General features: G+C 40.7%; 2 protein-coding genes across 2 annotated transcripts in view; one reads left to right on the forward strand and one right to left on the reverse strand.

Annotated features, from left to right (window-relative positions):
* scfd2 (sec1 family domain containing 2) overlaps positions 1–21,682 on the forward strand; it is a 114,976-nt gene extending 93,294 nt beyond the window's left edge. Inside the window, exons 7-9 of the mRNA XM_085152533.1 lie at positions 6,920–7,054; positions 13,187–13,306; positions 20,048–21,682. Coding sequence (XP_085008659.1) covers positions 6,920–7,054; positions 13,187–13,306; positions 20,048–20,140 — 348 coding nt within the window. The 3' untranslated portion in view covers positions 20,141–21,682. The remainder of the gene's footprint in view (positions 1–6,919; positions 7,055–13,186; positions 13,307–20,047) is intronic.
* Positions 20,952–23,666, reverse strand: rasl11b (RAS-like, family 11, member B). Its single transcript, XM_085152536.1, has 4 exons — positions 23,323–23,666; positions 23,175–23,231; positions 23,002–23,078; positions 20,952–22,539 (listed from the first exon to the last, which is right to left on the reverse strand). Exons 1-4 carry the CDS (start codon positions 23,435–23,437, stop codon positions 22,042–22,044), a joined length of 747 nt encoding a protein of 248 aa, XP_085008662.1. The 5' UTR covers positions 23,438–23,666; the 3' UTR covers positions 20,952–22,041.
* Positions 23,667–26,976: the final 3,310 nt, after the last annotated feature.

Consider the following 26,976-nt stretch of genomic DNA (forward strand, 5'->3'; position numbering starts at 1 on the left):
ATATTATACTTTAATGTATAATATTGTAACGGAAACAAAACATAAAAAAATAGCTTTCTTTTTTATTCGGGCTACTTAAATTTATTTTGGGCTACCAAAAACTGAAGAATGCCTGCCCGAAGGGCTACCAGAGATTTTGAAATTTTGCGAGCCTTGGACTGGGCCATCTATATGTTACTGTAGGTGGCCTGTAAGGCTGTGCGATATGACCAAAATCTCATATCCCGATGTAACAATTCTATCGTCCCGATAACGATATAAATCACAAAAATGTAACATTTTCTGTAAATTCTGTGAATCCAGCTCAACTTGCGGGAAGTGTTTCCAGCTGCGTGTCATGCAGCTGGAGTCGAGTGTTTTAACCGATGCATGAAACTACACATTTTTAGACATAAGTTGTAACGGCCGCCGTTTTCTTTGTGAGTAATTATTACACAGTGTGCTGCGGGTTGCCTGTTCTAACGTTTGAGTCTAAGGTTTATTTTTTAGCACCTGGCGGCTCTTTTTTTACTTCTCATCCGTAAATAATCTGCTCTTTCACGTGATTCAGTTTATTTTGAAAAGTCTCAACAGGATCTTGAGCTTTATTGTGAAAGGTTTATGTGGAACATAAACAAGCGGATGCTGTTACCATCGTTGTTGCTAACCACAACGCATAAAAACAGGAGCTTGTCCGTCCGTAGTGTGGTTATAGAAAACATAAGAGAAAGAGAGAACTTTAAGAAATTAATATAGCCACTACAGTGACCATCAAAACGATGAAAAAATATTGCCGTAAACAGTTTATTTTTGCGACACCACGAAACAAACTATAGCGTAAAATGAAACGATAGACGTTTTTATATCGTCATCCGATATATATCGTTATATCAAACAGCCCTAGTGGCCTGTGCAATGAAGTTCCCAGTGCTCAAATTTTGTGCCGATGTGCAATTCAGATTCGTAGGTGTGCCCCAAGAATGGAGTCTAATTCTTTCTCAGACAACTTAAATATCTAGTAACTGTTCCAGTTCAGGCTTATGTTCTTGATTAACACAGAAGTTTGAGTACATTTTATGACTTAGTCTCTCATTTCTGCATCTGAATAACACTGTAAAAAATAATAATAATCACGCAGTGTCTGTGAAAATGTGCCAGTAGCCTCTTGACTGAGCAAGCATTTTGGATGCATGTGAGAAGCATTGTGTTAGGCCAGACCTGGCTGTCCTTGTTCCAGGACTATTATAAAAATGATTTAATTTGAAAGTAGGACAGTATGATATCTGCCAGCTACTGCCTGTTCTTGAGAAACATCAGAAATCATCCAGCCTCTCTGAGGCTGCACCCCTGCCTCCAGTGAAGCCGACACCTGACGTTTTCTTATTAGGCTACGGCCTAATATGAAGAGGTCCTCACTCTAATGTTTAAGGCCACTGAAGAGGAGTCAAGTTGTTCTGTGTTATCTACTCCTTTTCTTGTGGGTGTGTTGTGTGCGTGTGGTACCTGTAAATCCAGTGTAATGATGTTATATAACCCACCCTTAACAAAAGAATATGTGGAAAGACATGATTGTGGCTTTGGCTTGACATGGGTCAGAATCTCTTGCTCTGACTCTGTGATGGGACTCATGGGAATCATATGTTTTTATCCTAGTGTGAGGGAATGAGTGTTGTGTGCCATCAGCTTCAGTAATCAAGTGTTTTGGGGTTCATCAAAGCGGTGAACAAGAGCAAATGAATTAAGTTGTGGCTTAAGTAGGGTTGTTTTGGGGTTGAGCTCTGTCGCTGCATGTTGTCATTTGTGTTGTGTTGTAACTACATCTGTGTGATTATAACACTAAACATAAAAATATTTCAAATTAAAATCAAATACCGCAGCTCCTTTGTTTGCTTCAGTTAGGCTTTCTTTGTTCCAACCATAATTATTCTGACCAGCAGACAGCTACACTTACAGCCTTGAATAGTCACGTGTATTCTCGTTGTAGAGGCACACAAAACTCGCACATTTCCAGGCGCATGTCATGGTGTGAGTAACTGAGCACTATTGAAATTCCGAGAAAAGAAAACAGTGGGCTATAAGTGATCAAGCTGTAACAGCGAGACGCTAAAAAAAAACTGAATTCGTGTTCAACAAAGGGCTTGATTTTATTGCTTTTCTGGGAACCACTTGAAATTGGGTGGAAAATGTTCTTAGTAGCAAGCATCTGCATCATAATGAAAAGTTTTAAGACTTTCAGAGACTAGCAACAAGGTGGGAGAGTAGTATAACCAACCAAAAACCATAGCAACAAGAAAATGAATCATTTGCGTCTACATTGAACAGATTGTGACACATGGGTGAGCATACACACCTATGACTAGATAGACTGTCCTCCCTCTTGCGTGGGTTTTTGAGCACAGGCTTTCGGAGGTATTTACTCAGGTTTTTATGTCTTATATAATATCTTTTCTCTTTCTATTATGACCAGTCATTGCATTGACATGGTAATAAGATATAATCTATTACCACCTACGTGAGATGTGAAGCAGTCTAAAGCATAAGTGCATCCAAAATAAAAATGAAATTCAGAAAACGAAAATGAATGTCCAGCGAGGGCAGTGACTGAAAATGACTCTTATTGATTCTATGACCCTAAACATTAATTTCAATTATTATTTAATATACAAATATATTCATTTTAGACATTACATAGAAAAAATAATAAATTAGGGTATTATTTAAGGCTGCCCTACTTTGTGATAAGCAGTGTTGGGTAAGTTACTTTAGAATAGTAACTTAGTTACATTACTAGTTACTTCTATCAAAAGTAACTCAGTTACTTTAAGTTACTCGTTACTTTCAAAGTAACTAGTTACTAGGGAAAGTAACTTTGGTTTTACTCAGAATTCTCTTGTTAATGTGTTGCTTCCATAACTTTGCCAGTCTTCTAGCTTGCTTACTTGCCACAAGTGCACTGTGCCACCTACCAATAGAAAGGAAAAGATAATGTGCATATTTCCACGAGAGAAATCCCACGCCTGGACCGTCATTGACTGCTGCCATGATTCTAGCCTACGTCACAGCGTCATGTGCGCCTTATACATCCAACACAAAAACTGCAGTCATGGTGCTTTGATTGTACTCAGAACTCGGAAATTCTGCCTTCTGAATAGGAAGATGTAGGTAACACCAGACTGCAGATGAGCTGCATACAGGGCTGGACGGGGACAAAAAAATCGGCCCGGGCATTTTGACTAGAGACCGGCCCGCCATTATAGGAAAAATCATAAAACCTTTGAATGAAAACAAACGCTGTTGTGACAGTGATGTTCACTGTTTTGATGGTATATATGCATCAATCTATCAATCGTTTGTTGTAAGATTCAGATAATTATTTTTTAAAAGCTAGACATTTTAAATGAGAATAAGAAAGAAAAGTATTTCTTTGTGCCCACCTCTCCCTGTTAATGCCCTACCTGGCCCCCCTGGCAAAACTTTGCTAGATCCGCACCTGCACAGTTACCAGCTGTCAGCTACCTAAAAAGGATCCTGGTGTTAGTTGTCTCTCAGAAACAGTTCATAACTTCCCTTCAACTCATTCATGTCACCTAAAAGGTAAACCTGTTTCTCCATCACCTGTTCAGCTCTGATGATTCAGTAAGGACGTCTCCTGGTTTCATCTTCATGTTTCCCTCTCACCAGATAAACAAACCGATATTATGACCAGCAGCTTTTTTGCAGCTGTGGCTCCAGCAAACATCAGCTGATACTAGAAATTAATATTAAATAAATTCTAACAACAGCTGATCAAGCTTAAACGTGCTTCTGTTGTTTAACGCGACATCGGCTGGTTTCCTCTTTCTGGCGCGAAGTGGGCGATAAACAAACAAGAGAGCCGATCAGCTGATCATTGATCAGTTTCATGATTGAAGTAGAAACAGGAGAGGGAGGGGAATGAAAGAAGAAGAGGCAGCTGTGCAGCAAAGACACAGAATAACTCCAGCTTTGTGCCTTTTTCATTGTAGCTGAATTACGGGACAAACTGTTCCTTTTCACCTCAATAAGAAATGCGTAATATTTTCTCTGAATACCAGACGGGACGGTTGGCAACTCTAATAACTTATGAACAAAATAAAGTTCAACATCATTAACTTTATAGCACCCACCCAGCTGTATAGAAACTCCATCATGCTAGCTAGTACGCAGTACGGAAAAAGTCAGAATAACGAAAATAAACTCCACCTAAACTTGGTTTATATCTGACCCAGATAGACTGCAGGTCATAACTTCTTACCCGAAGTTCAGTTCACACTTGGACCGGCGGCCGCCTCGGGTCTCTTTTCCTTCTGCGTCCCCTTTCCCTCCTCCACCTGCTGCCTCCACCACTTGCTAATGTTACAGAATCTGTGGAAGCTCCGCGATAGCCACCACACGAAGTAACGAGTAACGACCCTATCTAAATCCCAGTAACGACTAACGCGTTCCTGATTTTGGCATAATAACTAGTTACCGTGCTCGTTACCACAATAATAACGTAGTTACTGTAACGCGTTACTTAATATCGCGTTAGTCCCAACACTGGTGATAAGTAAAGTTGCTAACATACAGTTTCTGTTTCTTGATCAGCTCTTCCCTTATAAGTGACTTCTGGTTCAGGAAGCTACTGTTTCCTGCCAGGAAACAGGTCAAGCAAACTCCTTGTTGCTTCAAAATTATTACTATTCAATTTTTTTCTAATTATTTTTAGTCAGTATATTGATATATTAATGGGAGGAGATGGCCTCGTGGTTGTGTGTTGCCCAGGTTTGGGGAGAGCCACGTCTGAGAATGTTTTGCCATCAATTGGCGGTAAATATAAAAAAAATTACCGCATATATTCTATAGCAGCATCAGTTTTCCTACTACCTACATCCTGCTATAGAGAGTGTATTCCTTTACATACTTAACATTTACCATGACTCGCTAAAAGGTTTCATATTTTGACAGGAATGATCAAAAAGAAAAGAGTCCACAGGCTGATGAATTAAACAACACCATTTTTAGGCATTTAAATGATATGCATAGTACAACTTTATCATATTTTCGGACTGGGTTGTTTCCAGGGACATGCCAGACTGTTGTTTTCCATGCTTCATTTGTGTTTTTCATTTTATCACCTGTTGTTTTGGAACATTAATTAGTTCATCTACCTCAAAGCCAATAAAACCCGTGGGGAAACCTGATACTCACATTTGACGGGGGTGTGTATGTGCCCTCACATGTTTGTGTTTGCAAGGGAATATTTAAGCACTGACATTATCATATGACTAATTCTAATATTGTTTTTAACGTGTGGGTGTTGGTTTAATGGTATTGGTTTTAGGTTTTTCAAATTCAGATGATAATGGAGAGTGCGTGACTGCCGGTTGGATTTGTTGTTTATGCCTGTTTATGCCTTGATGTTGCGTATGCGCATGCACGATCATGTTTGAGCCAGAGGTGAATCATTATTGTGTTTACTCCAAGGTTGGTTTGTGCAGAGTGACCCAAGCTGCACAGTCATTTTGGTGAAGGTGTATGTTAGTTTATATCATTTGGACAGCAGGATTTCCCCAAGACTAATCTGGATTCTCCTGCAGGTTGTTGAGGAGTGGGAGGCTCTGAGGTGTCTGTTAAGAATGATGCATATTGAGAGGATGTCTGTGGGCAGAAACACCTGGATGCATTAACATTTAGACAGTATTGTATGTGTAGGTGTGTGTTTTTAGTGCTTGTTTCTTTGCAAGATCTAAATCGGGGGTGGGCAAGTAATTTTTTCAAGGGTCCACATGAGAAACTGGAACTGTTCTGCTCAATATAATTTTTTTCTCTAGGGAAATTTAATTATGTACCAATGATCTAAAGGATAATCCGCTCCTTCCCACCAAATATAACCTCATGTAAAAAAGTGGGTCCAGTTCTGGAGCATGTTCACAATGTTTATTTAGACACTTATGCTATTCACAGTACTCAAATAAGGCTTTGCCAAGTCTTATCTGGGTCTTTATTATTCTCTGAGAGAGCAAGCTTCGGTCCCTTGGAAAAAAAAAAATCCGCCTTGAATTCTTGATCCGCTAGCTTTGAGGGCTATAAATGGTTCATTTTGTCCTGGGTCACTGGGCAGAAAAAGTCCTCTGTTAGAGTTTTTTTTTTTTCCCTCCATGGATCACTGTAAATACTCGAAGACATTTATGAAGCTTTAGTTGAGGTTGTGCAATTCAGCTCCTCCAACAAGGACACACACTTTATTGAAACGCCTTCTTTTTTCTGTGAAGTGGGACAAAACATAAGCTGCTGTTATTATAAAAGCAAGGCTGCTGAAACTTTGGAAAAGTGGGCCAGTGTATACTTTGAAGAAGCAAGTTACATCACACACTATGCTGTCTAAGGCGAAAGGGGGGATTGATGTGTTCACCAAAGTTCACAGTAAACCATTCACAACCATTTGCTGCTAATAATAATTCAGACTGGACATAGAATAGTTAAACTAGTCAGCATGAACTTAAATATCCCTGTCTGAATAATCTTAGTTGGAAATCATGTTAATGGAATATCACATTCTTCATTTGATTCATCCCTTTATCACCCACATGGTTGGCCAGAGTGCTTTTTTTAGCCACCTATAACCATGTGGAATTCTTTACTGCGCTGTTTTAAAAGCTCTTCCTGAATTGACTCATAAGTCAGCAGCCTGTGCAGAGCTTGAACAGGCCTGTTTATAACTTCACTGTCTAACACCCAGAGCCATTCACATAATCACGCAGGGGCTAAAAGCCCAGAACAATATGGGCTCCACAAATACACCAACAGTTCTTCAACCACCAATTTAAACACCTGTAGCAATCTGTATATTTGCATAGAGGCTGTTATAAAGAAAAACCTCCACTGTCATTGGAGATGTTAAGCATGCTTATTTGTGTGGTTTGATATTTGTGCTTTACAGGCGACCTATCGACCTTTCCTGCGGCAGATTCTAGAGGAAGTCTTTCACCCTGATCGACGTGAATGTCCTGACATCGAGCACATGTCTGGAGGTCTTACAGACCTGTTGAAGACCGGCTTCAGCATGTTCATGAAGGTTAGACATTCCTCACAAACACTTATATGCAACAGAGTCAGCTCTGTCACAGAGGAAATTACCCGATTTGAGTTATTTAGACTTAAATTGGATAAACTGTTAAGAAAATGTATGAATGGACGAATACATAAAAGATTAAATATGGAAACTTTACAACTGGGTTACATTAGTACACATGGCTCTGGTAACATGCACATCTCTGAAGGCACCATTTATATTGAAATGTGCATGCGGCACCTGGATTCCAGACATTTGGTATACTATGAAACAGAAAATCCCAATGTAGAGCCAAACTGTCAAGCCACTGAAAGCTGATGTCAACCCTTTACCATTCACTTTCACACTAAAGCAATTGATTTCTTTGTTTGCTAAATGACTGCAGTTATAAAAAAGAAAAGTCAGTCTTCACAGTGATAAACATGTCGTACCATATTCCTGTGCCAGTTTTTACCAACATGTTGCTAGCATCATGTTCCAAATAAACTATCAGTTTTTCAGCTTCCGCTTTTTATTACGATGTTTTGTACTTTGTTTATAGTCAAATATAGTTTTAAACAAATTTTCATTTAAATCTTATATTGCATCGCAATTTTTTGGATATGGCAGATTTCAGAAATCCCACACAAAACATGAACTGCTTCTACAAATAGAAGCTGAATGAAATGACTATACTTTTTGGACAAAAATCCACCCTTTAGAGGATAAACTGCCAAACTAATACTTTTTTACACATTTTCAAAAGTGTTTGTGCTGTACCTCAAGTCTGTTATACATATCAACCAGAGATATCACTAGAAAGGGTTTGCTGACTATTTTTCTTGATTCCCAAGAATAAGACATCTTTATTGTATAACTGGTAAAAATGAGTCACTTTTGGCAGCTCATTTGAAGAAAATCAGAGATTACTGATGAAAAAGCATGAAGACTTATAGTTTGTGGAGATGGATATCTTCATGATATTCCAGTGCCTGTCACCTATGGGTGATTTTTGATCTCTGGGATCTATATGTGTATTAGCCTCATCTCCACAATGTTTCCAGCCTAATAGCATTACATTTGTCGACAGTGTTGGGGTACTTAATTAGTTTCTTTAATTCCTTACTGCTTTTCTGTTACTCTTTAACTCTACGAGATGTACTGTTATGTAATAACTACTTAACAATATAAATGTTATGCTACAGTGCAACACACTGGCATAAACCAACCCAAAGAACACTTAAGTGATTTCGTTGTAGAAAGTTGTACTGGTAGAAATTGATGCTACAATGCTACAAGCCTGGCTGCTCATCGGTGCTTTTGTACCTATTGAAGATCAGACTTGTTTAATCGGGTTGGCAGAAACTCATACTCATACGCTTTAACTGTGTTGGGAAGGTTACTTTTAAAATATATACCACTACAGATTACAGAATACATGCCCCAAAATGTAGTTTGTAACGTATTCCGTTAAGTTACTCAGTGTGAGTAATGTATTCTGAATATTTTAGATTACTTAACATGTTATCATGCTTTTCATAACTTGAATGTATCATGAATGTACTATTGCTGTGTGATTCATTACAACTACTGAACTGAACATGATTATTTGCAGCTAGCAGGTTGTTAATGCTATCCATCAAGTCCAACACTCTGCAGTTTATGAACTAACCTCAGCTAACGCCAGCTAATAATGTTAGCTCGGTGGCAAGTAGCCTTCAGTAATAGTAATAAATCACACAGTACATCGTAGATACTGAAGTGACCCATAACCCAGGTAGCTACCACAGCTAAAACAAGTTAGCTGCATCAGGCTAACATTAGTTCTTAGTTCCAGAACTTAGTTCCAGACGTTTCTTTAGGTTGAAGGTGAAGTCTTTTGACGCTGAGAGCAGCTTGGTTGCTAGCAAACAGAGTTTTCATTGCACGGTCAGATTTCATTGAAATAATATACAAACTTCTTCTGCTCACCTTCAAGGCCCTTCATAACCTTCCTCCTTCTTACCGTTCTGATGTGTTAAGCACTACCCCACTCACTTCGATCCTCTTCTTCTATCCAGCTTGCTGTGCCTTCTTTCTGCCTCACCACCATGGGAAGCAGAACTTTTAGCTGCTCTGCTCCCAGTGTCATTGGGAGCCTTAAAAGGCGCTTTATAAATAAAATGTATTATTATTATTACTATTTCCTATCTAATTCAGTCCAATATACAGGTAATTAAAGAACCACAAATAATATCACTGCTTTATATAGAAAATGTAATGTGATTACAGTAATGGGTAATATAAAAAAATCTAGTCTAAGTAATGCCTATTCACTCAACAAACATGATGTGTCAAATAAAAACTCATGCTACTGTGATGGTAAATGAACTGATTCTTATTTAGCGCTTTTCTACCCTTCTGGAGTACTCAAAGCGCTCTATACAACATGCCACATTCACCCAATCACACCCATTCTCACAAGCACTTTCACTATACTTAGTGCTTTCTAACTACATTCACACATCTTTCATAATCCAATGAGCACATCAGAGAGCAACGTGGGGTTAGTATCTTGCCCAAGGATACTTGACATGCAGACTAGAGGAGTCAGGGATCAAACCACCAACCTTCCGATCAGTAGGTGACCTGCTCTACCTCCTGAGCTACAGCCACCCTTAAGATAAATGCATAATATGTATTATATGATTTATTTATTTTTTAATATCTGTAATATTTCTAGGATATCTAGGATAGCAATGGATTTGCAACTTTTGCAGAAAGATTTGCAGAAAAAAAACATATGAGAACTGAAACTGTTGTCTGCCGTACCCCAACGTTTTTGCCTGGATCTGGTCATAAAGCCTTCAAAATGGATATCCAGCTCACAGTAGAAGCTATGCCAGGTCACTGCTTCAAAGAATCACATTTATTTTAAGGTAGAAAAGAATCCTCAGATGACAGCAGCACAGTATGATATTGAGGCTCTTAAAGAGCAAGACCTTAATGGGAACCGAAACAGAAAAGAAAGAAGTAATGCAGTTGGATTTGCAAAGTTTAATTGTTAAAAGTCATTGATAATTGGCTTATTCGTTCATTATTCTTTCATTATTTTAGCACTTGAGTTTTTTTTTCTAATACTATGCATAATGTACATTTCCTGCAGAGTGGATCACTCTCCACAGTCTGAGTCCCACATCTGGGCCCACTTAAACTGATGATTACCCAGAGGGGAAGGAATTAGACAAGTTGTGTAACTGTGGCCCGGTTTCACTCAAATTAAGAAACTTGGCTCAAGAACCACCAAGTCAGACAGCCTAAACCTATAAAACTGACCTTGTAGTCTATAGGAGCCCAGTGCACACCCTTTATGCCATAAAACACCTCCTATAAAACTTCTATTTTCAGCTAAAGAGCTTACTGTGAACACAGTTTATATTATTAAAACACAGTGGACCCTGCTGTCTGGACCACGACCCGCTGAAAGCCTGTGCAGTGTTGTTTCAAACTGTCATCTTAAACTGTCTGTAACCAAATTATTTGTGTGTCTGGTGTACCATATTTAGTCTTTGTTTAAGCAGAATCCCAGTTGTACAAGCGATCTTGTAATGTTAATGCAACCATAGTTCTTGCCTATGACTGACACCAGAGAATCACAGAGTAATTTATCTTGCACAATTTACAAATGCAAATAGTGCATGGAGGAGACGAGAAGGTCTGGAGTGGTCAAAACAACAACACTTGTATTTTATAGAACAACGTTGTTGCTTGACTGGCGCGTTTCAGCTTGTAGCCTCATCATGGTCGTCATCTGATAACCCTGATGACCTTATCGTGTTGGTCAAGCCATAAAGTTGTTCTGTGTGCTACAAGTGTAGTGAAGACTTTACTTCTTCACTTTGTGTAGATTGAAATCTGCTGTTTGTGAGCACCCTGCAGCTACATTTTATCAGAAATCTGAATGTTTTGTGATAAAGATAAGGACATCTTTATTGATCCCTGCAGGGGAACTATTTTTTTTTTTTCCTTTATTAGAAGCATTTAAATAAACTCATCAGAACAGAAAATCCAAAGCACATAGTAAACGTTTGATTTTCTGCAGTTAAGTTCAGGGCTCGTTTGTAAAGGGTTTCCACTATTTCTGTACATCAGATTGCTTCTTTACTTGAATTCTCTGACAAGTAGAATAGATAAAGTAACTGATCCTATTTTGTTTTGGTTTACCTATTAATGGTTACCAGATGTCAAAGGGGAAATCTTAGCCCAGAGGGTCCATCTACACTAATTAAGCATAGTGTTGATTAGTTAGTTAGCAGGACAAGTCAAGCTAAGGCATCAGTCACAAAGGCTTGGAGACCACTCAGCAACCACTTATTAACATCTGGTTGCTAGACAAAAATGTGCATTAACCGAGTGGTTGCTGGAGTTTGCCCGCTGCAGCTGAATGAAACTGGGTGCAAACAGGATGCTTCACCAAAAACCTCTTTGTGATTTCTCTGTTTGCTAGCAGACTGCTGCAGTCACATGTAGTTTGGATGGATGATACCATCTTGATGCTAACATATTACTAACCAAGCAGTAGTGAAACTTGAGAAATGTAAACCTAAAATGGGTTTATATTAGCGCTGTCAGCGTTAATCTCTCAAAATGACATTAATGCCACGTTAGCGAGCTAACCATGCTAACACGTTAGTACCGTGCAGCCCCACACTCTTGGACACACATGCGCTAACTCACTAACGGAGATTTGGCGCATTAATGCAGTTATGGCGCTAACGTCGTTTTAACGAGATTAACGCTGAAAGCACTAGTTTATATCCATAATCCCAAAAAGTTTTATTTTTGCTTAATAATTTTATATATATTTATAGATTTTTTTTTCTAATTATTCAGTTGATATTTGCCATGATTCTGTGTTTTGTGCTCATCTTTGTGTTGAGATTTCTTTTTTTTTTTTTTTTTTTTTTTTTTGAGAATTCACATTAAACAGTTTGGTGAGTGGCATTGTAGAAAAAGTCCACAGATGATGTCTAAAAGTATGTTTTCTTTTCCTCAGACACACTCTGCACCACATTTCAGCTCACAGCCCCTCACTACCCATGTGAGGTTCAGATCCAGGGAACACACTAGTGGGGATTTACTTACACATGGGGATGCCACGTCTGCATTGTTTAGAAGTCCCACCAGATCTGCCTAGATGTACAACATACAGCTTGAGCTGAGCAAGTTCCCAAAATTTGCCATGAACACATGTTGAATCATCCCTGACATGCTTTATCCCAGCCTGCTGCTGCTTCACGTGGATAGCCACTCTCTCCTTAGGTCCACCCCCTGCAGCTCTGATTGCTTGGTTAGCATTCACAGGCTTGTCCTGACCGCTGCCCGCTGACCAATAGTACAAAGCCATTGCTCACCACCATAAGCACCAGACATTACCTGCTGTTAAAACAGCATTTTAAATGACAGTTAATAATGTGCTAGCACAATTTTTTTTATATCAGTCTGTGAGATGCGCCCTGACACAGGTGATGTGGGATATTTAGGTGTCTGTGTGTTGTGTAAGTGTGTGTGTAGAGCTTACATGTCCACGTGTTAGCCATCATGACACCAGTGTGAGGAGACGTCTCAGTCCGAGTGTTGTTAGCAGGTGCACTGTGATCAGTGGCACCACAATATCACAGGAATCCAGCTGAGAGGTGACTCAGCAATAATACATAAGAGATGGCAGAGGTGTTATATAGAAAAGAGATGATATAAAACAGCGGTCCCCAACCTTTTTGGCACCACGGACCGGTTTATGCCCGACAATATTTTCACGGACCGGCCTTTAAGGTGTCGCGGATAAATACAACAAAATAAAACTAGTACCGGTACCGAAAAAAGATTTATTCATAAAGACCCAGGAAAACCGAGTTAACGATAAAAACGATAACAAAATAACGCTGAAAACCGATAAAAACCCTGAAAACCATACATTTCACACCTGAGCCTCAACTCTCGCGGCCCGGTACCAAACGACTCACGGACCGGTACCGGTCCGAGGCCCGGGGGTTGGGGACCGCTGATATAAAGTGTTCAGTGGACAAAAATATATGTTTATTAAAGAAAGGAAGGAAGTAGCATAAACAACTCCAGTGGCCTAAAAATACCTGTCAAAATGTCTCGTCTTAACTCCAGGTGAGCCGTCCACATCCTGGCGACAACCCTCTGCTCTTCCTCTTCATGGTTGGTGGAGTCACACCATCAGAACTTCGTCTCATCAAAGAGACTGTTGCCACACACAGACCGGGGACCCAGGTGAGTCTGTGGCCTTTTGCTGTCAGGTGACGTTGCTCTTTCCCAGTTCTGCTTCCAGTCTCATTGAGCTAGTGTGGACATGATGTTGTTCAATAATTGGGGAAAAGTTTTGTTCAAACTACGAATGGCTTCACTGGTAAAATTAAATGAAACACATTATGTTTTAAAGCAGAATTGAGATCCATGCTAGCAAGCTTTACCTGCATGCTTTAACCTCAAGAATGAGCACTGAAATAACTTTTACCGTTTTCTGTTTTTATTGCAGTCATATCACTTAAAGTGATGCCATACAAAGTGATTAAACTTACAACTAAAAATATAGTTTCATTTAATTCAGAAACCCAATACCTGAGCTCCATATTTTGCTTTATGTTGAACTGTTTATAGTAATATACACTGAATGGACACTTTATTAGTGGACGGGTTTGAGATGTTTTAACTTGAAAAGCTAACAAAATACATCAGAATATGGATACACTGTGGCTATAAAGGGATAGACATGGTCAGCAACAAGATAGTCTGCGGGATTTAAATAATTCTCAGTTGGCACTAAGGGGCACAGAGTATACCAAGAAAACATCCCCTACACCACTACACCATTGGATCCATGCTTTCATGTTGTTTATTCAAAATTCTGACTGTACAATCCAAATGTTGAACCCTAGTTTCATGTTTTTAACTGACAGAAGTGCCACCCGGCGTGTTCTTCTGCTGCTGTGGCGTATCTGCTTCAGCATTCGACGTGTCATACGTTTAGAGATCCTCTTCTGCACTCTGGCTATTTTCCTCTGACTTTAGGCATCAACCAGCCATTTTTATGAAGAGAACTTTTGTTCACTGGATATTTTCTCCCTGCCAGATAATTCTCTGTAAACCCTAGAGATGGTTGTATGGGAAAATCGCAGCAGATAAGCAGTTTCTGAAATACTCAGGCCAGCCTGTCTGGCACCAGCAACCGTATAATCACCTTTCTTCCCCATTGTGATGCTTAGTTTGAACTTCAGTAGGTTATCTTGCCCATCTCTATTTGCCTAAATGCTTTGAGTTGCTGCCATGCAATTGACTGTTTAGATATTTGTGTTAACATAGAGTTGAACAGGTGGGCCTGTTAAAGGAGCTAGTGAGTATATATTATATTATATTATATTATATTATATTATATTATATTATATTATATTATATTATCCAAGCTTTGTTACCCTCTCCTGTGACAAAAGCCACTGGTGATATAAAAGATTAGAAATTTAACATTAACATTAACAGTATCAAGCAATCCTTAAGTTCCATACTCAGTAGTATCTGCTGACTTTCAAGCAAAGACTGACTGCATGAGCAAACATAAGTACTGACCTACATAAACAGGTGGTTCTGATCAGGCATAAAGGTGAGCATGTCATCTGATCTTTACACCTTTTAATACACTAATTGCATACACAAGATGTTGAGTCTGTCTGCCTGTCTGTGTGTTTGGGTGGTTTGAGTGCTTATTGCATATGCAATCAACACTAACACACAAAACATGCAGATAATGCATTTACTCTGGATGAGAGGAGTGCAAGAAATACGTGAGGTACATGAGGCTTGTCTTAATAAAAGGCTTCGAGAAGGAGGCCAGCGGCAATGAAAGGCTTGGCAAAGATCAAAGCCCCCCATCTGTAATCAGAAGAACTGAATAAAGACCAGCTTATATAATAACCTGCAGGGCCACACGCACTCTAACCCTTACACAGAGATGTGCTCACACTTTATGTGATGTGTTTGGACCAGACATTTATGAGTATTTACACTGAAAACAAACTGCGAAGTTTTGCTTTTGCACTTGGATGTAATTCTTCTGAAATACAGTCACTCTGCCACCACAAACAGCCACTGCTGTTCTAGGCAGTTAAGGGCGCAGAGTTAAGTCAACACTGCTGCAAAGAAACAGGGCTTCTCTGTTATACAACACCAGAAGAGGTCTGCAGAACTATAGGAGTGCATACTTCAGCTAAAGCCGTTCAGCTATGTACTTCTGTCATTTTAAAGTTACGTTTTTGAAAGCGGCATCTGAATCCAGAGCTGCGTAAGAGAAAACAACCACTGATCCAATATCCATTACACTACCAAACAAGAATTTGGACAGGCGCAAGGTAAAAATTATCAAAAAGCAGATATGGGTTAGTGCAGTAAGCAAAAAGACAGACCTTAAAATGCCTTATATTGCACACTACTGGCAATCGCTTCATGGGGTTGTCACCCGTAATGGATTTCATTTAACAATGAGCCTTATCAGAAATTAGGTCATACACAATAAGCTCTCCCAATTTGGCAATCTATGTAAGCTGCAAAATGTCCCACCTCTTCCTCTGACGTTTCAGTGCCCTACATCACTACCTCCTGTTTAAACCTGTCCAGCCAGAGCATTATCATTCCCAATGCGTAACATATCAACGATTTGTCATACCCCTAGGTATCTCATAGTAACGCTAAAGGACCCTTCTACTAGAGGTGCAACGATACTCATATCAATATTGAACCGTTCGATACAGTGCTTTCGGTTTGGTACGCATATGTATCGAACAATACAAAATTTTTAATTTATTTTATCAACTTTTCTTCTGACAATGCTGTCTGTGTTGAGAGCTCAGTGGATCTGCGTTCGACTATTCCGCCTAGGCTGCACTGTCGAGCGCAGATCCACTGAGCGCAGCGCAAGCTAGCAAGACAGAAGCTAAGCTCGTTGCAACATGGCAAATTGAACCTCCCCCACCCTCATTCAGATCTGGCCTTTGGAACTATTTTGGTCTTCATGTGAAGTATGACCCTGAAGGTAAGCGCGTCATGGACAAAAGTAAAACATTATGTCGGATGTGCCAGGCAATGCTCAATTACATGGGTGGAAACTAGTGCGTTAGCGCAGTTAGCTCGTTAACGTGTTGATGCCGTCAAGCCCCACGCACGGGGCGATCCGCGGTAGCTCATTAACGGAGATTTGCCGTGTTGTGGCGTTAACGTCATTTCAGATTAACGCTGACAGCACTAGTGGGAACACAACGAATATGACTGCACATTTACGCCGACATCATCCTAGTGCAAAGACAAGTGGAAGCAGACAAAAACAACAAGCAGGCATGCTACAAACTTTACCCGAGTCATTTAAACAGCCGTTAGCACATGATTCTCCTTATGGTGACCTGATATGTTTAATATGCTGCTGAGAATATAGCCCAGAAGAAGCGTATAGTATAGTTTTTATTTTGGAAAGAGCCATTTCGTTGTAATAAACTCTCTTTTCCAAAGATGAGTGATTTCTTGATCAGATAGATTTATTTTTTATTACTTTGTTGTTTCAGCAACATTAAATTTAAAAACTGTACTTTTGAGTTAAAATATATATTTATAATTTTAATAAATGACAAATTAAAAAAGCATTAACATTTTTTTGTATCGAAAAAACGTCGAACCGTGACACCAAAGTATCGAACCGAACTGAAACATGAATTTTGTGTATCGTTGCACCCCTACCTTCTACATCCTTATGAAACGCTTGCGGCTTTCTATTCCAGCCCTAAACCTAACCTTAACACATTTATAGATTCATGCAAACCCGCTCTCATGCCCCTTAACGTGTTGGGATGAGAACCTGTTGCTCCACCATCCTAGCATCTACTTGTATCCTCCCAGATGGGGGTTGCTTCATCAATTCCTAACTTCTATGTGTGTCTGAGCATAGATGCCACACTCTAACTGTATTCAGCTGTTCTGCTGTCAGTCATAGAAAACTCAGTTAAAGCAGTTATCATGAGAAACGCCCAAGGAAAGAAGACCAGGAGGCCGAGTTTATTTCTTATCATCTTTAAAGATCAACAACTAATGACACCCAAGATTACTAGGGGTGCAACGATACTCGTATCGATATCGAACCGTTCGATACAGTGCTTTCGGTTCGGTACGCATATGTATCGAACGATACAACATTTTTAATTTATTTTATCAACTTTCCTTCTGATGATGCTGTCTGTGTTGAGCGCTCAGTGGATCTGCGCTCGACAGTGCAGCCTAGGCGGAGTAGTCGAACACAGATTCACTGAGCGCAGGGCAAGCTAGCGAGACAGAAGCTAGGCTAGTTGCAACATGGCAAATTGAACCTCCCCCACCCTCATTCAGATCTGGCGTTTGGAACTATTTTGGTTTTCATGTGATGTATGACCCTGAAGGTAAGCCTGTCATGGACAAAAGTAAAACAGTATGTTGGATGTGCCAGCAATGCTCAATTGGTGGGAACTAGTGTGTTAGCGCAGTTAGCTCGTTAATGTGTTGACGTCTTCCAGCCCCACTCATGAGGTGATCCGCGGTAGCTCGTTAACGGAGATTTGCCGTGTTGTGACGTTAATGTCATTTCAGATTTACGCTGACAGCACTAGTGGGAACACAACCAATATGACTGCACATTTACTCCGACATCATCCTAGTGCAAAGACAAGTGGAAGCAGAGAAAAACAACAAGCAGCATGCTACAAACTTTACCCGAGTCATTTAGACAGCCGTTAGCACACGATTCTCCTTATGGGGACCTGATATGTTTAATATGCTGCTGAGAATATAGCCCAGAAGAAGCGTATAGTATAGCTTTTATTTTGGAAAGAGACATTTCTCCATAATAAACTCTCTTTTCCAAAGATGAGTGATTCCTCAATCAGATACAGGGCTCGCAAAATCGCTAGCCCGACGGGGCTTTTTTCCAGTCGGGCTACCAAAATCTATCTCTGCCCTGCCCGTCGGCCTATCCTAGGAAGGAAAAATATATGTCAATGCTTTTGCATTCTTTTGGAAATGTAGCTGGGTAATTATGTCATTGGCATCGGCCACTGTCAATATGTGACATACTGAAATCGCGTTTGAATTTGCGCTTGTTTTTTGCTTTCACTTTGCAATCGCGTGAACTGTGTATAGAGAGCGACAGTACTGATTGGTGAGTGATGATAATTTGCGCACCAATTCCTCTGACATCGTCTTATCAATCGTTAGCTTACTATGCAAACATGACAAGTGAAATCTCCCGCAGCTTAAACATGTGAGAGGTTGATCGCGCAGAGAATCGCTGAGCGTTATGTTAGTGCGTGTGTAAAAGCAGCAGGATATATATTTTAGTTCTGCTGAGCCAAATAAGACAGGTCAGCGTGAAGAAGTGACAGCCAAAGAAAAGCTTACCACAAAACGGAAAGGTTATGACAAATCAGACTATAAGGAAAAAAGAAAGTGCAGCTTTATGGTTTCATGGACAAAAGAATTTCTGTGGCTGCAATATGACGAGCTAAATAACCAGGGCTGCACATAAGTGGTCCGCAGGTGCGCATTCGCTGTCAAAATAAAAACCCGCACAAGATAAGAAGTTGCAACGCGTGTTTGCGTACATAAGATTTTCAGGAGGACAGACATTTGTTTAGAACTCTTAAAGATGTCGAAGAAGCTCCTTTAAGCAGTTACTGTGATGTTCCTCCACCTCCAAAGAAATGTCAGAAGGAGTTCGAACCACAAAAGAAGCGCGTATTCTCTGAAAAGTGGTTGCAGGAGGTGAGCTGGCTTCAAACAAATGATGAACGCACAGAGATGTGGTGCAGAATGTGCCGTGAAAATTTAATAAATGACAAATTAATAAAAAGGCATGAACATTTTTTTTGTATCGAAAAAATATCGAACCGTGACACCAAAGTATCGAACCGAACCGAACCGTGAATTTTGTGTATCGTTGCACCCCTAAAGATTACGTATCAATGACGCATCAATGCTTTCCAGCATGTGAGTGGTATTTGCGTCTTATCAGCCTCTGGGAGGAGATTGTGTTTCATGGTTCAACTGCTGTAAAACAGCTTCTCCACAACAACAACCACAACAACAGGCATCTTAGTCATCACACACACACCTCATATCAACTGCATTTTTAACAGATATGCTGCAAAGTATCAAAGATCACAAAACACACAGGCTCACAAAGCAGTGTGATACTGTGTTGTTGTTGAAGTGCAATTTTCCTGAGCATATTTTACAATCTTATTGACTGAAAAATGTGACAGGCAGCCAAGTGGCAATCCATCCAAATTCACCCAAAAGCAGGGAGAGATTTTTAAGTAAAGCCTCACACGTGCTGCACAGCAGCTGGATGCACTTGACATAATTCCTGCATTTTCTATTTCCATCTTTCGCATCCAAACCTGTGCCGAAGTTTACGTGCAAATAAATAAATAACGTTTCTGGATCGACGCTGTAACTCTATCCTGTGCTCATTCAGCTGTTGCTTAACTTTCAGTGCTTTTATTCTTTACATACAAAAACCTGCAAAATGATTTTATAAAGCTTTTTTTTCAGTAACGTACTTATAAAGTAAAAGTTATGGCAGGATTGTATTCGTTCCCCATGTCTGAATGAACTTACTGAATTATTCCAGTCATATTTATTCTCCAAACTAAATATATGGATAACTGCTGTCTTTGATTCAACATCACCCTTACAAAGACTTTAAAATGAAAAGATCAACTTTGGTTTGCGAGTCACCAACCAAAACATAATTTGTTTGACACCTCAAACACCACAACCTTCTGAGTACTACTACTTAACAAAATAACCCACCTACAACAGAAACTGATTCACGCAGCTCTTGGATTTCCACCTTGTGAATTTCTCAACATGTGCTTCATTTATAAGTGTCGGCTTGCACATGTTGACATCCTTTGACTCTGACGAGTGTGTTGTTCCCCACTCCAGGTGCTCGTTCTCTCCACCAGGTTACTAAGACCGACGGACATCCCCGAGCTGCTCTTCGGCACCCAGAGACTGGTACCTGATATTGGTGTGTAAAAACGGAAACGCAGGTGTTAACACGCGGATGAACACATGCACCTCGAACATCTAAACACTGAGGTGTGAAAAGGGCATGAGAAATTAAAATGGCGTGTAAACAGACGACATGCAAATGAAGCAACATTCCTGTTCTGTAAAAAGCCACCTCTCTAAGCGTGACGCGTAAAATTCCATCAAATGTTAATATAAAGCAATAAAGTCACTTTTCAGACACCCATGTGTGATGTCTTTTATTTGCATATATACACAGGACACAAGAGGTCAAGTTAGCTGTTTAAAGCAGGTCTCTGTGTGTGAACCCATTAGAAGTGTTAACAATGGACAGCATGCTGTTGTGGCCGGAAGAATACACACTCTCTGTTAACATCATCCCCTCGCAAACATCATATGGTGACAAATAAGACCAGGATAATTAACAAAGCCTTTCACGCTGCCTGCCAAGGCCGATAAATTGCTCACACTTAGACCTCACCTCCACCTTCCATCCCTCCCACTATCCCGTCTCTCTTTGTTCTCTCCAACATGAATCATCACAGCTAAAGCTCAGAAATTCACCCACAACTGGGGCCGTTCTCGAATCTCCCTCATTTTGTCAAACACAGGTGTAATTCAGCAAATCCTCGTCTGGCAGGCTTGAACAGAATTCCCTGATTAGGTTCTGAATTGCCAGTAAACTGATGCAATTGCATGTTTTAATGGCAAACTGTTTTAATAGAATTTTCATCTCATCTTTGGGACCGGTGCAGTTCTTTGGGGTCGCTAATGAAAACAAGGTCAGCTCTGAAAGAGGGGGAAAAAAAAACCATGAGGATTTGGCTGCAGTCGCATCATCAGCTTTATTTTTTAGTCAAAATACTGTTTGGGAGGTCAAGGACTGCACAGGGCTTTTAGTTTTATACAGCTCACAAGATCTGTGAAGTGGCTGTACAGTCATGCTTCCATTGTGTCCATGCTTTTCATCACTAGTCTGATATCCAAGCCCTTTTTAAGAATTGCTGTATTCATGGGTCAGACTACCTTGTTCTGTGTGCGTCATCTGCTCCCAGTATGAATGCGGTTTATTAGTGTTACAGTCCCAAGGACATCAGTGACTCAGAAGTTCTATAATCTATTGTTTGCAAACTTTTTATTCCCCACCCAGTGAAATGCACACATGCAAAATGAATAACGCTCCAGAAACATTTTATTGGAAGTTCATAATCTTTTTATTATGAAAAAGAACTTGTAACAAATAAATAACAATAGGCCCTTTGGACTCTTTTTAATAAAGTGCATCAGTGATAATCACCAACACATGCTACATAGTGGCTGCTACCCCACAAGGATACTTCAACCCCTACCCTTCCCTCACTCATCAATCATGCACAATGACACTTTTGTAAGTTGCAAAAAATAAACTGCAGATATTCAAATATGAGAGTGAACACACCGAGAGCTGCACTGAGACCCAGCTTAAGTGGCGGGTATAATAATGCCGGCGTTTAGCCTTGATGAAGTGGCAGTCTGAATAAAGAACAGCCACAACAGGCACAGCACAGCACAGCTAAAAATAAGCAGTCCTTCAGAGCTGTTGCTGCCAGGAGGGCTTTATATAAATTTTTATATGCAGTTTTTAGTTCTTTCAGCTTCAATTGGCTGTTTCTGTGTCCTCAAAGGGAAATTTTCTCCCCCTGAACTGCTTCACCGTTGCTCTTTGCATCATCTGACAGGACAGACTCCATCTCACCAAGACGCCATTTATCTCTGCAAAGATTCATCTGTCTCCTGCTATACTGTTCGTATCACACCAGCTGGACTGGAGCAGGACTTCAGTGGAGAAGCGTGAATCTTCTGTCCTCTTTTCCAACGTTTAGTACTTTCTGTGGCCACTCTCAACCACTTTCAGCTTGTAGCGCTCCTCACACTGAGGTGACAGTCCGGACTTTGGCAGACAGCGCCTGCTTGAAGCGCCTCTTCAGATCCTGCATATTGGGAGACTTTGGTCTGGGGATGAGGAGAGAGCGCCGCTTCTCTGTGACACCACTAGCAGAGGTGGGTGGGGAGCTAGAGGCAGGGGGTGGCTGCTTGGCTAGCTGGCAGCACAGCCTGTGGAAAGCCCCGTGTACCTGGTTGTAATCCTCACTGGCAGATACTTCATAGAAGGAGCAGCCCAGGTTTCCAGCCAGAATGGGACCCTGCTCGGAGTCGACTCGCCTCAGGTGCAACAGGTCTGCCTTATTGGCCAGCAGGATTACCGGGGGCATAGTGGCACCGCTGCTGCGGACAACCAGCTGGTGCAACTGATCGATCAAATCAAAGCTGCTGCGGTCAGTCACAGAGTACACCAGCACCACAGCATCAGCCCACTGAATGGAGCAGGTCACATGGTCAGGTAGACTGATGCCATTATCTGTCATCTGGGGGGAAAGAAAGAAGAAGAAGAAAAAGACAATGATTAAAACACAACTTCCTCTGAAAAACATTTCCAGCATTCTTGTTCTGATGCACGAAATCAATCGAATTTCAGGAAAGATTAAATGTTCCTCATTTTATGAAACTGAGCTTTTGTAAAGTCTGGAATGCCAGCTGAGGCAGACAAAAGCTATAGGATTACTCCTCCAGAAGAGAGAGGTGTGGGTGATTGAGAAGTCTGGATGTGGATCAGGGTATCATTTACTCTGGCCCCAGACATCCATTAGCTTAAATGGAAGATTAGACAGGCAAAACAAAGGGCTCTACTTCAGGAGGAAAACAGACATGTTCGGTTTTGGAGCAGTGCCTGCAGACGCTTAGATATTTTTTAACCAGACGGTTATTTTGTCCACTCTGTTACCCTCCAGTCAGCCCAGACAGATTATAATATGTCCCTTTCTGCTCACCTCGGCACCAGGAGTGTCCTGTACTTGGATGGTCACTTGCTCTCCATCCACCTGGACTTCTCTGGAGTAGAGATTACCTGCACACAGGAGCAACAAAACCTTTAGTACACCCAAAAAATAATTAGCTAAATTTTAGCGTTTTCCATTCATAAAAATACAGATATTCAACTTACCAGCATTTCTCTCGTAGTCTCCGATGAAGCGTTTTGTTAGGAATCTCACCACGAGTGCTGAGGAGAAGCGAGAAAACAACGTTAAACATATACGCCAGGGTATACGTTACCTACAATGCTTGCGTATTTTTTTTCCGTTTCCTCTTACCTGTCTTCCCCACACCGCTTCCTCCTATAACGGCTATTTTAATGGCCCGGTTGGGGGCCGAGTATTCAGAAGCTGGATACTCCGCTATGGTCGTCATGTTCTGGATGAGGCGCATTGTTTTTGCCCGTCAGGTCAGTCAAAAAACGAAAAAACAATCCAAAGCAGAGACGAAACTATTTTCGAGTATATAGCGAGCTTTTAAATAAAGCGAGTTTAGTAAATTCCGTTTTCCTCGCAAAGTGGTTCGGTGGTCAATTATTTTCTTCTTGTAAAAACCCGGATGGAAAAGTCAAAACAGTCTTTAGAAGGAGAAGCTGCGAGTAGACGCTGGCGCAGAGGAGACCACAGAGTTTTTATAGCGCTCCAGAAGCGGCCACATCTGATTGGGTGTCGGTGATCCCTCCTCCTCCTCCTCTCCTCTCCTCGTGCGTCCCCGCCTACACGTGGATGTTCAAGCTATCCTCAAGCAGGAAAGCTTCTGCAACAGGTGAGACCTCTGTCTGGGTGTTCTGATCAAATAGCCTTTGTTTTTGAACTGGGAAAGGTTGTCTGTCCTCTGCAGGTATGTCACTATGAATTACACAGATTTGGGAAAGAAAAGGACATAAACAAAGCTTTAGCTGTGTGGTGAAATATCGTGACAGGTTTCCCCTAAATAAACAACAAATACCCCGCCTGTATCAGAGCCATCGTTACCAGAAATCCTTGAAATTCAACCACTACTTTTATTTATGTCTTAAATACGATTTTTATATAATATTTTATTTCCTATTCTTTTGAATGCACACGGTTGCTGTTCAACCTCCCAGCCTGTGTTGTGTTGCGTTGCAGCTGGTGACTTGTTAAGACATGCCCCTAAACTTGTCCACACAGGGGGTTAATGGCTGTTGATGTTGCATCAATACACCCCCTCCCAGACATCATACACATTCACGCATACCTTACAGAAACTCATGCAAGCGTATGCGCTTCATCTCAGTCATTTTAGTACCAGCTGTGCCACTAAATGTACACATTTGTGCACAAGTTACATGACAAGTTCAATTTGAAGCTGCTCTCCATCGTGATTTAATCCATTTTAGCTTTTTTTTGTCTCATTTTTCTTTTGCCTCCTTTCATACACCCCTCCCTCCCTCCTTCTCCCATCTTTCATTTATGCTCATGTGCTCTGAGGTATTTTGGCATCCAGTTCTCCTGCGCCGTGATTACGGTCTGGTATGTATTTTTGATAAGAGTGCTGATGACAGGCAGCTGCACTGAAATATGAAATTAGTGCCCATGATTCACAAGCAGACATCGTTGCAAGGTGTACACACACACACACACACACAGCTGTTCATTTTAACCACATCACAGCCGATGTGGTGAACTCCACCCTGGCTGTGACGCAAGTGCATGTTTTCGTGCTAATAGTGCATAAATACTGTATTTACATTTGATGGCATGTATGCAGGATTTTCTGGAGTTCACCCCCACGACTCAGTGCAGGGCTTTAGTTAAACATAAAGCCCAAGGTTCGACCTTTTTAAGTGAATGTTTTGAGTGAGGTGCAATTTCATAATTTTAGCCCACACACGAGCACATTTGTAGCGCAGAACAATTAAAAGCATCACTGTTGCTCTCTCCTCGACATCAGGGGAGACGTCTAATGATGACAGATAATAAAACGAGGATGCTTGTGGGGGTGTTTTTATTTGTTAGCCTAATGGATAGCCAGGGTTCACTCTTTTGACACAATCAAAAATGATGAGTGACTCACATCGGTAGGCAAAGCAGGTTGTTAACACAATGACTTTAAACTGTTTTGTGAGTGATACATTGTGCCATAACTCAGTCTGTATGAAAAGCATTTATCCCGACGCGAAAGCACAGTGACTCCAGTAAAGTGCACTCTCTGTGTTGTTGTTCCTTTCTGCGTCTTAGAGGCAAATTAATGCCTTTAAGTGAAAGATATTTATAACTACAGCAAAGCAGTGGAGGGCCTGTCATAGGGATCAGGGTGTCACTCACATAGAGGTGACAATAGATGGTTATAAAGGGTAGAATGGGGCTAATCCTTTAGTTGTGGTGTGGGCAATTGTCAGAGAGGATTTGGGGTATTCATTGCAAACGGAGGAATGTGGAGTTAATTGGGAGGGGAGGGCAGTCAAAATCTGGAGGGGAGGAGGGTGGTGTTCACAGAAGGATGTCCTTGTTGACACAGAAGCGTGGACTGATTTCCCAAGGTGGCCTCGCCTTTTGCAGTAAAGCTGACAAGAGGCAGCCTTCACTTTGCCCGGGGCACGAGCCCACAAAAGAGGGTCATTTGGGATATTAGAGAAGCACAGGCCAGATTAAGAGGCTTTCCAGAGCCAAATCTTATAAGACAGTCATTTTTTAATGTCAGTGAATTGAAACACAGGGTTTAAAACTGGGATTCTTCAAATTTTATTAAATGAATGACAGCTTAGGGAGCAAGCTTATACCTGAAGGCTAGACAGGGGGGAAATGCATTTCATAAAACAATAATGAATGTCTGTTTAGAGGATGGTGGTTTATTCTGTCAGCTATCAATTGTGTGTCAAGTTATAGTCTTTGAAACAGTGAGGTTGATGGCACATTTCTTGACACTAGCTGTATCGATCGGTATCGTGAAGGTTTAGTCTTCTATGACCGTTAGAAGACTGTAAACTAAAGGGAAAAAATTCCTTTTAATCTTGTTCTGTGTTATGATGTCATGTCATAACCCGAACTGTGGATGTACAAAACATATAAAACACATATAGAACAAAGAGTCTTTTGCATGTTTAGGTGCCCCATAAAAATGGGTCAAAGTTGGGCTGTGTGCTATAACAGACTATTCATTAATAACTAAAAACATAAAATTCAGAACGGATAGTAACTCCAAGACTAGAAAAAGACAACAACCCTAAAAAAAAAACACACTTCGCACGCTAAAAACCGTTAAAAACATCATCAACTGAAGGCGCTGTTAGCTGCAGTGTACTAATGTGCAAAGCTTAAATTAATGCATCACATAGACAATCCTTCTGTTATTCATCTGTTAAAAATACCTCAAGATGCTTCTGCTAAGGCGGCTCTCAAACAATAAAAAGAACTGCGTTTGCAGCACCAAAAGTGTTGCAAAAATATTTGACTTTCATCACTCAAATCGTCCATTGGCCTACTGTTTGCTTGGTTAGTAATTATTAACTTTATTTAATTTAGTGCCACAAGTTTCAGAAATACGTTCAAAGCTGTGTAATACAAAAAAAATACTCACTACTTCAAATTTAAACTCAGAAACAGAGTTATCTCTGAAAAGCACACATCTTTTCACTCTTCAGTTTATCAGCAACACATTTCCATTTCCACTGATGTATGGAAATTGAAATGGCCTGCCAGCACAAGCAGCTCTGAGCTGCTCAGTGGCAAAAAGGTTGTTTTTCTCTCATTGAAATGTAAACCTTCCGACGTGTTTCAGCATTTGCATTCCTCTGAATGGTAGCAGTCGTAGGGCGATGGCAGCAGTGGTTTTTTTGCAGTTGTGTTTGCAATGGCATTGGCTTTAAATGACAATAGCTCCTCAACAGCACCATCACTACCGCCGCACACGCACATGGCACCTCCTCCCACTCAGGGAACGACAGCGCTTAGCTGTGAAAAAGAAGTTAG

This window comes from Neolamprologus multifasciatus, chromosome 23 (genome assembly GCF_963576455.1).
Source record: "Neolamprologus multifasciatus chromosome 23, fNeoMul1.2, whole genome shotgun sequence".
NCBI classification, from domain to species: Eukaryota; Metazoa; Chordata; class Actinopteri; order Cichliformes; family Cichlidae; genus Neolamprologus; species Neolamprologus multifasciatus.

Coding starts and splice junctions, on each gene's coding strand:
- rasl11b (XM_085152536.1), bottom strand. CDS start 23,437: ATGCGCCTCATCCAGAACATGACGACCATAGCGGAGTATCCAGCTTCT. Junction 23,232..23,322: donor AAGCGGTGTGGGGAAGACAG/GTAAGAGGAAAC, acceptor GCTTCTCCTCAG/CACTCGTGGTGAGATTCCTA. Junction 23,079..23,174: donor AGACTACGAGAGAAATGCTG/GTAAGTTGAATA, acceptor TCCTGTGTGCAG/GTAATCTCTACTCCAGAGAA.